The sequence below is a fragment of the Parasteatoda tepidariorum genome, chromosome 11 (genome assembly GCF_982258835.1).
Source record: "Parasteatoda tepidariorum strain Cologne lab strain chromosome 11, Ptep-v5.0, whole genome shotgun sequence".
Classification (NCBI taxonomy): domain Eukaryota; kingdom Metazoa; phylum Arthropoda; class Arachnida; order Araneae; family Theridiidae; genus Parasteatoda; species Parasteatoda tepidariorum.
In genome coordinates, this window is record NC_141765.1 from 99,133,903 (window position 1) to 99,147,446 (window position 13,544).

Consider the following 13,544-nt stretch of genomic DNA (forward strand, 5'->3'; position numbering starts at 1 on the left):
GCCATAGCGTGTCCTATATCTATCCTCATTTTTATTGCAAGATGTTTCTGCTTTAGGACTGTCGCTAATGGCAACGCGTGTCTCTTCTGGGAAGCTTTTGATGCTGTCGACAGGCAATTCCTGATGGTGGTGGAATTTGACGACTGTCAGACTGTCTGGAGTCTCCAAGATGTTATTCGATGTTGTTGCATCCTGTTGTTTTTTGGATGGGAGACATTCCCTGATGTTGAAGTCAGTCTGTGTTATTGGACAGGTGTTGTTCCATGTTGAGTCGTCAATGCCTGTCACGATTTGTTGGTGGTGTTCATTCCAGTAATGTTCCCAGTACACGAATTCTTCTCTGATCTTAACCTTCTCTTCCAGTACTTCAGATGGTGTTAGATGGTGTTTATCTTTTGAGGCACAAGTAGGATAGTTATTCTTGTCCTCTGTACTGGACTTGGCTGACCTGCGAAGTTTTTATGAAATGCATTTAAATAAAAATTGCTATTTAATATATTATGAGTGAAACAGAATGCCCAATCAATATATTTGTATCTATTTCTTAATATTTTGGACTTTAAAACTTTATTCCCGTTTGCATTTCGATTGGATATAAAACAGTTTTTTTTTAAAATTTTCAAAAATCAGAATTTTATCTCCAATTTAAACATTTCAGCTTTTCCAAATAAAGATAGGCTGTTTCAGTTTTGATATATAAAACCTGAAAATCAGTATTTATCTCTTTTGGATATACAAGACGTTTTTAAAATTAATTTTTGTTTTTCTTGTTTCATCTTATTTAGTTACAGCATAAGTTTTACATCTTTTTATTAGTTTATATTTTAATATTTATTTATTCATTTATTTCTCAATTAAAAAAAATTTTTTTCAAGTTCTTTTTACAGCAATAAAAACTTTTTTTGTATGTGTAAAATTTATTTACTATTCATAAATATCACTTATTTAATAGCAAGTAAACATAAATTAATTTAGTAAATAGTAAATTGCAAGTTAAACTGGTATTATTTGTAGAATGATCAAAATTCTGTATCTATAGTTAGTTTTTAATCAAACACTATTATTAGGGATGCGTACAAATTTGTAATACGAAATTGTTGCTTTTACGGATTTTATTCTTATGTTTTGTGGATAATGAACTTATGGAACAAGCGATCGGGAATACTTAACAGCCGGGGGGCAGAGACTCACCAGCGTGCAGTTGACAGCGTAGATTATTACAGCATCTAAAGATTATTATTCATCTAAGTTTTATTTTTATTTATGAAAAGCAAACAAATAAATGGGGACAATTGCGTCGACTACTTTCAAAAATTTCTAAAATTTTTTCTATTAAAAAAATAAAACCTGAGTGTAGAGAACACCACAAATGAACAAAGTAGAGAATTTTTTTTCTGTCACTTGATTACACGTTTAACTGTATGAGGGATTGTATGTTAACCGAATTCCAGTTTTTAAGTATTCTCACATAAAATGTAATTTAAATTTAAACATAAAGTTTTCGTTCATACTTTTTAAGGATCTCAGGCTTACAAAATTAGCTATATGTTAGATTAAGCTGAATTTTTACAATAATAATGTTTGTTGGCTTGATTGAAGCTGCAGACTAATTTTGATTTATGATAATAATGCTGCAGATTCACTTCGTACGCTCTGCTACCGAGCTCACTAGCAAGTAACAAAATGCTCATCCTATGAGCTTCCAATCTGTCGTAAAAAAGCTGAAGTAAGAGAACACCACAAGGAACCATGAAAAAGGATTAATTTTTCCTTGACTTGATTACAGGCATAACTGTATGAAGGACTGAATGCTAATTGCATTCCATTTTTTAAGTATCCTTGTATAAAATTTAACTTGAATTTAAACTACATAAATTTCCCTGCATATTTTTAATGGACTTTAAGTTTACAAAATTCAATAATAGTCATTGTTGATTGCGTTAAGGTGCAGACTAATTTAAATGTATGAAAATAATGTATTGCAGACTCACTTCCTAAATTCTGCTACCGAACTCACCTTTAAAATACAAAAATGTTCCACAACAGAAAATTTGCTCTGAGATCGATCTTAATATGATATCAACCTGAGTGTTGCCATGGAAATCATACAACTTTAAAATTAAAAATAATATCCATGAAATATACAAAATATTACTTACAGCTTTCCGCAGATGTTACGCATGATCTTTTCCATGGTTTTTTTTAAAATTTTGTGACGAAATATGAATTAAGAGTGAAATTTTGTAGGTGGGAATCTGAATTGATGCTGAAAATTTTTTTGAAGGAGTGAAAAGAATCTTACATTGTTCAATTCTTTACTATTATCTTTCATTGTTCAAAGTCATAGTGAAGTTCTTAGCGGGAGTATTTTACGGATTGTTGTTAAAACCAAACAATGCTTCAACAATACTCCGCTTTTTCTAAATTTTTATTTTAAAGTTCTACAGACCATCTCAAATAGTACAAGAATAAGAAATTATTTAAACAGATTTCATTCTTTATAATACTTAGTTTTAATACCAAACATTTCTTCACATTTTTGTAAATTTATGAATATTTAATACAAGCGTGCACTGACAGTAAAACAAGTTACCCATGAGGTTGCCTTTTTACTGACAGTATAGGCAGAAATGTGGAGATCGCCGTTGAAATTCCTTGCATAGAAGGCTTCCAAAAGAATAGAAAATTAAAAATATAATAAACAAATAAAAAATAAAAACAACATTGGGAGGACATTTCATTTGATAAAAATCTACATAAGATTAATTTCATTATGTAAATGCATGCAGAAATTATTCCATGATAAAATATTTATATCTACCGAGAAAATACATTTGATTTTTCTTTTACAGGAAGAAAAAAAAGAAATTTTAGGGATCTGAAATTTTTAAATTTGTTTCAAACTCCTATTATTTTGTTAAAAAAATAGTTTTCTTAAAGATCCACCTAAAACAAAATTTAATTTTATGTTATAAATAATACTAGCTATTGATGAAAAGTTTTACAATCATTATTGGTTAATGAGAAGCTGAATGCCTGGAGTGTCGTCGTCCCTTAAATTACACACCACTGCCTACAATTTCTGAGTTATTGTTCGGCTTCTCCTTCTGTAAAGTCCTATGGAAAAATACCGAAGGAATTTTACATTGAATATGTATAACAGTTAGTTGTAACCGTGACAGAATATACTAATTTTGTCCTAAAACAAACTTTTTTTGAGGAAAAATTCGAAGGTTGGTTACTTTCATAATATTTTAAAGTACCACATTTGTTTTCTTACGTTTTGAAAGCTCTATTAAATTAAAATAATTATTTTTTTAGAAAATTGTTAGCAGTCAGCAGAAGTCATAGTTGTTGCTGGAGCTAAAGTGCTAATTTATCACGCAAGCTTCAATGAGCTGCTCCAGGTTCGAATCCCAGCGGTGGCTAGTTTGCGCGAATTATGCTCCCTGCTCACACCACCTACAGTGCTGACGTAAAATATCCTCAGTGGTAGACGGGATATGGGTTAGAATCCTCTTGCCATGAGATCTTGAGAGTTTTTTGTGGTTTTCCTCACCATTTGAAGCAAATACGGGTTAGTTCCATCAAAAAGTTCTCCGCGGAGGCAACATTTCTCCCAATACTTGATCCAGGAGTTTCCTTGTCTTCTGAATCGGGTTCAAAATTACAAGGCTACGGAATTGAGCATTAGTAGTCGCAAACCTAAAAATTGGGTCGGCAGTTCAACGACGGTTATAAAATAAAATAAAATGTATGTGTGAGGGCCGCGATAGCCTGGTTGGTAGGGCACTGGGCCCATGTTCAAAAGATAGTGGGTTCGATCCTGGCCTACCGAAGATATTCCCGTGTAGTAAATGGTGACTGATGCACGGCAAATCTGTTGAGTCACAAAGTCCTACATGTTCCCATATCAAATCATAACTCTGGGGGTACTGATCTCGTGACTGAGATTCTCGTGGTCTTCCACTCCATGTAATGCAAATGAGGTTAGTTCCATCAAAAAGTCCTCCACGAAGGAAAATTTCTCCCAATACCTGATCCAGGAGTTCCCTTGTCTTCTGGATTGGTTCAAAATTATAAGGCTACGGAGATGAACATTAGTAGTCGTAAACCTAAAAATTGGGTAGCTGTTCAACGACGGATATAAAATAAAATAAAATGTATGTGTGAGAGGAAATAGAGCGTTCACCTTTGTATGAGGTGAACCAGGTTCGAATCCCAGCGATGGCTGGTTGGTACGAATTCCGCTTGCACCGACCACAGTGCTGACGAAATATATCCTCAGTGGTAGACGTATTACAAGTTAGAGTCCCCTCACAGGGGGAGGTTTCTCTCTCCATGAAACGCAAATGTGGGTTAGTACCATCAAAAAGTCCTCCACGAAGGAAAAATTTCTCCCAATACTTGATCCAGGAGTTCCTTTGAAGAAAGGAGGAAATCACAGGAGAACAAATTGGAAGTCTAGAGAAAATAAGTTTTCGAGTGATTTCATATCTAATGTGGCAGAGTTTAATTAAAGTAAAATATTAAGATGAACTGTTTTTTTTTCTCTAGCCAATACCTGGGGAGTCCTTTTAAGAACGTCCGTGCTTCCCTTAAGGGTGTGACGTATCAACAGGGGTGCTGGGCAGATCAGGCGTAGGCAGCGGGGGCCTTAAGCCCCTCTTGTACTCACAGCATGAACAGGTATGCGTACCTGCCAACATTGAAGAAACAAAATAACGGAGATTTTACTAAACGATACATTTGAGTTACATGTAGAGGAAAACCTCTCGCGGTTAGTCTGACGATAAGGGGACTTTGACCCGTCTACCATTAATGATATTTCACGTCAGCACTGTGGTCTGTGCAACACGGATGCGGAATTCATATCGACCAGTCATCGCTGGGATTCAAACCCGAAACTTATTCGAAGGCGAACACCCTGAGCCACTTATACAATTAACTCCCAACATACTATAGTTCTGGCAAACAGCACCATCAGTTCAGGAATGAGAGAAATATTTTTGCCATCAGTGGCTATTTTATTACCAATTTTCTAAAAAAAAATACTACAACAAATACAGAGAAATCTGAGAAAATATACGTAAATAGGAGATAGTCGTAAAATGCAGGAGTCTTCGTTAAAAAACAGGAGACTTGGCAGGCATGCAAGGGGTGTCTATATGGATGCGTACTCCATTAATTTTAATTCCATTGTAGACCCATTCGACCTCGAATTAAAAGAAATTAATAACCAAAGGGATGTTGATATAATTATATACACCCTTGAAAAAAAGAGTACTCCCATCTAGAAACGCAAAGGTATAAGGCGTCCCTCGACTTATTCCTTGAGGACCCTTTTTTGATCAAACCGGGGCAAGATTGGCGTTTACTTCTCTCTCTCTAATAGAGAGAAGCATCGTCCGTGCGAGCAAAACTCGCCGGACAATTTTATTTTATATTTTATAACCGTCGTTGAACATCCGACAAAATTGTTTGGGTTTTCGACTACTAAATATTCAATCCCGTAGCCTTGTAATTTGTAACCAATCCGGAAGACAAGAAAACTCCTGAATCAGTACCCCCTGAGGTATGATTTGTTAGGGGACCATAGACTTTGTAAATCGACAGATTTAACGTGCATCAGTCACCACTTACAACACAGGGAGTCTTCGGCCGGTGAGGGTCAAACCCACGAACTCTTGGACATGTGCCTATTGCCCTACCAACCAGACTACCCCGGCCCCTAGCCAGACAATTTATTAAATTAAGCGTATCGACTCCTGATAAGTATCGGAATGTCATCGATTTTTTGCTCACCAGAGAGTAGAGTTTAAGGGTTTCGCCTTACAGGAGGAGCGATTACTTAAAATCGACATAAGGGGACTCCCCTCTCTCACTCTCGTCGAATATATCAAAGCCCAGGTAGAGGTACAGGGCTTTGAGGTGCATAGCCTCACTCAATTAACCAGACAGGGAGCTAAGAAAATTCCCATACCCCTCTTTTACCTCCAAATCGCATTTCCAATTTTTGATTTAACTCTTATCCAGGAAATTCTTTTCTCTAATAAGGGGAGCAGCCCCCAATTATGTTATTTATTTTAATAACAGGAACAATGTTACTACCGCTTCAAGTGGTACGTGTATTTAAGTAAAAACAGCGTTATACACCAAGATGTTCTCACTTCCTCTCTTCAAAATTTAGAGGTGACAATCACAAAAATTTTTATTCTAAATTTTCTGCCACTAAAAAAGTCCCCCCCCCCTAAAAAAGGTGGGACACCTTTTCAGGCAGGCAATTTTTCTAAAATATTGTCACTCTCAGCAAACATCATCCTCGCGAAAAACGAACCTTTATAAATAATAATTCTAACAATGTGTTTCGGAAAAATCTGTTAAACTGGATCAAAAGCACCGGTAACAGAATTGTAGCCCCTTTCGAAACACATATACGAAAAACATATACATATGCTAAGAAATAATTTTTTTATAATTTTTGGGTTCAAATGACAACTTTCATACTAATAGCACATCAAAGAATAGGTGTCAAAATTTCAAACAACATGCATATGCTGAGATATATCTATAAAGCATTTCTTAAAAAAATATTTTATTTTCTCCTTTTCTCTCTGTATATAATAATTAGCGCAAGTGTCGCTAAAATCAATGACGGTGTAAAATACGATAAGAAGTGGTAAAAAAATTCCGTATAGCTCGATTATTAACATTCCTCTCCATTGCTATCTATTTATTATTAATAGCTGATTTTAAGGAGATAATTTGGTGGACACTTTAATAATTTTTTATAATTTTTGGGTTCAAATGACAATTTTCATACTAATAGCACATCAAAGAATAGGTGTCAAAATTTCAAAAAACATATACATATGCTGAGAATTATGAATAAATCATTTTTCTAAAGATCTTTTATTTGGCCCCTGTCGCTCTATATATAATAGCTACCACAGGTGTCGCTTAAATCGCTGATGTTGAAAAAAACGATATCAGGCGATTTAAAAAATTATGCATAGCCTACATTTAATGTATACTATTCTCTACTTCTGTAGTTGTGGAGAATTAAAAGAAATTAAAGAATATATAAGACGCGCGCATGCGCAAAGAATTACGTAATGCTTCCACCCACGTCTTCAGATGATATGTACGACCTAATTCATACGGTCGCTTTAATGCGGCGCTCTGTCTTTTACTATTGTTGTTGTTTATGTTAATAAAATATTGTTAATTACGATCTGCCTAATTAATTAAGAACCTCGATGGACATCCTTTAGACAATAATAAGTAAGTTAATCAATATAGTGGCATCCCTGCCTGGACGTGCATCGAATTGATGCAAAGCGGATCGTAAAAAGAAAACATCAACTACGCAGTAAAGAAACTATAATTACGTAAGCATGGATGCTTCAAAACAATTACGAGCGGCTTCACGGACAAGTTTTACGAAAGCCTTAAATAAGTTAGATGGATTAATACGAACTGAGACACCGGATATCATCGAAATAGAAATAAGTTTGGATACTTTAATGGAAAAATGTAAGCAGCTACGAGATACTCAAAACTTACACCTACGAAATATGCAAGCCGCAAAATGCACGGAGCAGGAGTACAACAATGAATATGAAGCTTCCGAGGAATACTACGACAAATTTTCTGCCACAAAAGTGAAAGCCGGAAAGCTAATATCGGCGACTACCAAAACCGAAACTACGACGCCGATTCGTGATGATACGTCTACACCAAATAAGTCTCCATCTACGGCGTATAAGTTACCTGACATCGAACTACCGAAATTTACGGGTGATCCAAGGCAGTGGCTTAATTTCTGGACTTTATTCAGCAAAATACACGATGATGAAAGAATTCTGGAGCGGGAAAAGTTCCAGTATTTAATACAAAGCACTGTTGCGGGATCCAAAGCAAGATTAATCATCGAGAGTTTTCCAGCAACAAAAGAAAATTATACGAAAGCTGTTGAACACTTAAAAACACGATTTGGAAATGAAAGTGTTCTCACGCAAGTCTATATACGGGACTTATTAAAACTTGTGTTAAGTGATAAATCTAAAGTTGATTTAGCTACATTATATGATAAACTACAAACACAACTAAGAGCTCTTGAATCACTGGGATTAACGAAAGATAAATATGCAGATTTCTTATTTCCTTTGGTAGAATCAGTTATTCCCACGGATTTATTACAGGTATTTGAAAGGCAAAAAAATTGTGCGACCGATACGTCAGGTAAGTCTGATTTAGATTTGTTAATGGAATTTTTACGAAATGAAGTTGAATCTGAATATAGATTAAAATTAAGTAAGGAATCATTTTCTTCAGATAAAAATGTTAATAGTAAAAGGTATGTTAATAAGTATGAAACAAAACATATTGCTTCTTCATGTGAATTGTTTAACTCTAATAAAAATGAAAATGAATGTATAAATAAGTTTAAGAAATTTGATACGAATATTTGTATATTTTGTGATAAAGCACATACATCTGAGAGTTGCAGAGAATTAGCATCTATGACCTTGGAAACCAAAAAAGAAATAATTAAGAAAAAGAACGTTTGTTTCGTCTGTTTAAAAAAGGGTCATAGAGCTAATACTTGCAAAGCAAAGTATGTTAGATGTTTAATTTGTAATAATAGACATTTTTCTATTTTTTGTCCTGATAATCCGAAAAATAAGATCGATAATGTTTCGAATGAAGAAAACCATGAAACCAACGTAAGTACGTTAAATAATCTAATTCAACTCTCAGACGTATTGCTTCAAACTTTAATTGTAAGAGTGCATAATGGTAAAAAGGAAATGTTAATTCGTGGAATTATAGATACTGGTAGTATGAGAAGTTATATTTCTGAAGATGTTGCACAATGTATGAGTTATATGCCTATAAAACAAGTAGAAATTAAGCAATTACTTTTTGGTGGGGTCGAAACTGAAGAAAGTATGCACAATGTATATAATGTAGAATTAAGTAGCATTGATAGGAGTTATAGATGCAGATTTGAAGCTTTAAGTCAAAAACAAATCTGTTCTGATATTAAACAGATCCCATATGGCCCCTGGGTTAAAGAGTTACGAAAACTAAATATTAAAATAAGTGATTTGGACAAAGAATTTTGTAATTTTGATAAAGGAATTAAGTTGTTGATAGGGGCAGATATTGCCGGAAAATTATTTACGGGTAGAATTAAAAACTTGAGTGCAGGACCCTGTGCGATTCATACTAGGCTAGGGTATACTTTAATTGGGAAGTTAAATGTTGGCAATATGCCAAAGGGGGAGAGCGAGGCTTCTTGTTACATTTCTTCACTTCTCGTGAAGGATAGAAACATTTCTGATTTATGGAAATTAGACGCATTGGGAATTACGGATCCAGAGATAGACAAAACAAAAACTCAGTTGGAGGAAGAAACATTAAATCATTTCGAGAATACCATTCAAGTCAATTTGGAGGGGAGGTATGAAATATCTTTACCATGGGTTTTAGACAGCTCGCTTTTGCCTGATAATAAAAATATTGCACTTAAGTCGATTTTGAATACGAAAAAGAGATTAATTAATTCGGGTAATTTTGAAGCTTATTCTAACGTATTTAAGGATTGGTCATCTTTAGGGATTATTGAAGTGGCCAACGATGTAAAGGTAGATAATGTTCATTATTTGCCTCATAGAGCAGTGGTTAAGGAAAATTCTAGTACGAAAATAAGGCCGGTTTTTAATGCATCAGCCAAGTCGGCCGGAAAACCATCTTTAAATGAATGTTTGGCTACTGGACCAAACTTAATCGAAATGATCCCGTCTATTCTTATTCGATTTCGTAAGAATTTTGTGGGTATATCTGCGGACATTGAGAAAGCATTTTTACAGATATCAATACGGGAAAAAGAAAGAGATTTTTTGCGATTTTTGTGGTACAGTGAAGACAATTCGAACGAACTTAAAATGTATCGGCACAGAAGGGTAGTCTTCGGAATTACCTCAAGTCCTTTTTTACTTGCCGCTACATTGCGTTACCATTTAAATCGAGTTTCTGAAAATTTAAATAGTACTGCAGATATTCTTAAACAATCATTTTATGTAGATAATTGTGTAACTAGTCTAAGTACAGAAACTGAAGCTCAAAATTTTATTTTAGAATCACAATGTATAATGTCTCAGGGTCATTTTAATTTAAGAGATTGGCAGACAAATTTACCTGATTTATGTGTTAAGGATTCATCTATTACAAAAAATGTACCAATTTTGGGACTTATTTGGGACACGGAGAAAGACACTTTGTCATGTAAGATTGAACGAGCAGATAATTCTGACGAATTAATTACGAAAAGAAAAGTGTTAGCTGTGGCTCATCAGGTATTTGATACAATCGGTTTTACGGCACCGGTGATGTTATTACCCAAGTTAATTTTACAAGAAACTTGGAGTTCAAAAATCAAATGGGATGACAAACTACCTGATAATTTGATTAAGAAATTTCAATCTTGGTTTATCCAATTACCTTTGCTACAGAACATTAAGATTCCAAGATGGATTTGTCTCGATTCGTCAAATACCTTGATGAGTCTACATGTGTTTTGTGACGCAAGTAAGCTAGCCTATGGAACTTGTGTGTTTGTAAGAGTTGAAAGTACCAATGAACCTTTTGTTAAAGTTAATTTAGTGCAAGCTAAGAGTAGAGTTGCACCTCTAAAACCATTGACAATACCAAGGCTGGAGCTTCTTGCATGTTGTATTGGATCTAGATTGTTAGCAAATATAATTAAAGATTTGAATCTTAACAATATTGATATCTATTGTTGGACAGATTCAACGACAGTTTTGAGTTGGATAAAACGGGAACTCAACTGGGGTATTTTTGTTCAAAATCGTGTAAAAGAAATTCGTTCTTTGACTTCTCACACCATGTGGCGCCACATTCCCGGATCTTTTAATCCTGCTGATCTTGCTTCGCGAGGTTGTTCAGCTGAGCAGCTTATTGAACGTCGTTGGTGGGAGGGGCCTAACTGGTTGTATGAAAACGAACAAAATTGGCCAAAATCCTTTGAAGCCCCAGATGAGAATTTAGTCAACTCTGAACTGCGTAAATCTGTCATTGTAAATTTAAGTAAAAATGATAATGTTTATGATAATTGGTATTATAAATATTTTTCTTCATATAAGAAAATTGTAAATATGATAGCTTGGATTTTTAGATTTTATAATAATTGTAGAAATTTAGGTAAGAACTGTTCTAAGTTTTTGAGTGTAAATGAATTGGATAGAGCAGAGAAAAGTCTCATTCGTTTGATACAAAAGGACAGTTTTACAGGTATCAATGATAATAAGTTGAGACAATTAAGGCCATTTTTTGATAGTGATGGTATTATTAGAGCTAAAACTAATTTAGTTTTTCGTGAAGATAAATCTAATTTCATTTATCCAGTTATATTACCTAGTGATCACCCAGTTGTCAAATTGTTAATTATTAATTGTCATATTGAACTTTTACATGCTGGTACTACTATGATAATGTCTCATTTAAGAGAAAAGTTTTGGATTTTGAAAAGTCGTAAAACTATACGAAATTGTATAAGACAGTGTGTAAAATGTTTAAGATTTAATGCTACAAAGTGTAATGTCACGCCTGGAATTTTGCCTAAAGTTAAAGTTAATGATGCATCTGTTTTCGAAATTGTAGGTGTCGATTTAGCCGGACCACTATATCTTAAGGATGGGAAAAAGTCTTATATAGTACTTTACACTTGCGCTGTGTACCGGGCTATACATTTAGAGTTAGTAACTCTATTAACTACGGAAGCCTTTTTTCAGTCCTTAAGACGTTTTATTGCGCGCAGAGGAAGACCGTCGGTAATATATTCCGATAACGGAACAAATTTTGTTGGTCCGCAAAAGATTCTTCATTCGATAGAATGGGACAAGTTAGCTTCAAAAGCTGCAGAGCATGAGATACGGTGGAGGTTTAACCCTCCTTCCGCCGCCTGGTGGGGTGGTTGGTGGGAGCGGTTAATACAAATGGTGAAACGAATTTTACGTAAGATATTAGGACGCTCTTCCTTAAATTATGAGGAATTGGTCACAATTTTGTGTGATTGTGAAAGAATAATTAATACGAGACCCCTCACCTACGTATCGGAAGACGTGGACACCGTTTCCCCTTTGACTCCAGGAATGTTTCTGCACGAAATACCTTCTTCAGGTGTTACAGACATCGATAAGGCAGATAAGGAAGGTTTAAGTAAGAGAGCTAAACATCTCCAAAGAGTAAGAGAGTCTTTAAGAAATAGTTTTAGGACTGAATATTTAGGTCAGTTACGTCAACAAACTATAAGAGATTTCAAGGATAATCCTTTAGTGGTCGGTGAAATTGTTTTAGTTGAAGATGCTAATAAAAAACGCGCTTTTTGGAATTTAGCTAGAGTATTGAAATTAATTCCAGGTCGTGATGGCAAAACAAGGCTTGCTCTCGTAAAGACAGAGAATTCTGAGTCTATGAGACCTGTCCAGAGACTTTATAGATTAGAAGTCAAAAGTTAAATGTTTTGTGAATTTTTATATGTATATGTTTTCTGTTAAAGTTACATGTATGTCATATTTGTGTGTCATTTTATAAGTTTAAGTACCTTTCATTTATAAGTGTTTAGTAAGATTTAATTTTTGAGTGTGATTAAGGTTAATTAAACTCAAAAGGTGGGAGTGTATGTGGAGAATTAAAAGAAATTAAAGAATATATAAGACGCGCGCATGCGCAAAGAATTACGTAATGCTTCCACCCACGTCTTCAGATGATATGTACGACCTAATTCATACGGTCGCTTTAATGCGGCGCTCTGTCTTTTACTATTGTTGTTGTTTATGTTAATAAAATATTGTTAATTACGATCTGCCTAATTAATTAAGAACCTCGATGGAAATCCTTTAGACAATAATAAGTAAGTTAATCAACAGTAGTTAATCCCCTCCACTGCTTTCTATTCATTATTAATAGCTGATTTTAAGGGGATAATTTGGTGGACACTTTAATAATTTTTTACAATTTTTGGGTTCAAATGACAATTTTCATGCTAGTATCAAATAGAAGGTCAGGTGTCGAAATTTCAAAAAACATATACATATGTTGAGAAATATGTATAAATCATTTTAAAAAAATATTTTATTTGGTCCTTGTCGCTCTATATATAATAGCTACCACAAGTGTCGCTAAAATCGCTGATGTTGTAAAAAACGATATCAGGCGATTTAAAAAATTATGCATAGCCTACATTTAATGTATACTATTCTCTACTTTTGTAGTTAATCCCCTCCATTGCTTTCTATTCATTATTAAATAGCTGATCTTAAGGGGATAATTTGGTGGACACTTAAATAATTTTTTATAATTTTCCGGTTCAAATGACAATTTTCATACTAATACCAAATAGAAGGTCAGGTGTCAAAATTTCAAAAAACATATACATATGTTGAGAAATATGTATAAATCATTTTTAAAAAATATTTTATTTGGTCCTTGTCGCTCTATATATAATAGCTACCACA

At 34.2% G+C, this 13,544-nt stretch overlaps 1 protein-coding gene across 1 annotated transcript; it reads left to right on the forward strand.

The window, feature by feature from the left end:
* Window positions 1-7,397: 7,397 nt before the first annotated feature.
* On the forward strand, window positions 7,398-12,545 carry LOC147801998 (uncharacterized). The gene is made up of 2 exons (XM_087154547.1): window positions 7,398-8,244; window positions 9,163-12,545. The coding sequence occupies exons 1-2, from the start codon at window positions 7,398-7,400 to the stop codon at window positions 12,543-12,545; spliced, it is 4,230 nt and encodes a 1,409-aa protein (XP_087010673.1).
* The last annotated feature ends 999 nt before the right edge of the window (window positions 12,546-13,544 follow it).

Coding starts and splice junctions, on each gene's coding strand:
- LOC147801998 (XM_087154547.1), top strand. CDS start 7,398: ATGGATGCTTCAAAACAATTACGAGCGGCTTCACGGACAAGTTTTACG. Junction 8,245..9,162: donor TTGTGCGACCGATACGTCAG/GTAAGTCTGATT, acceptor AGTTGTTGATAG/GGGCAGATATTGCCGGAAAA.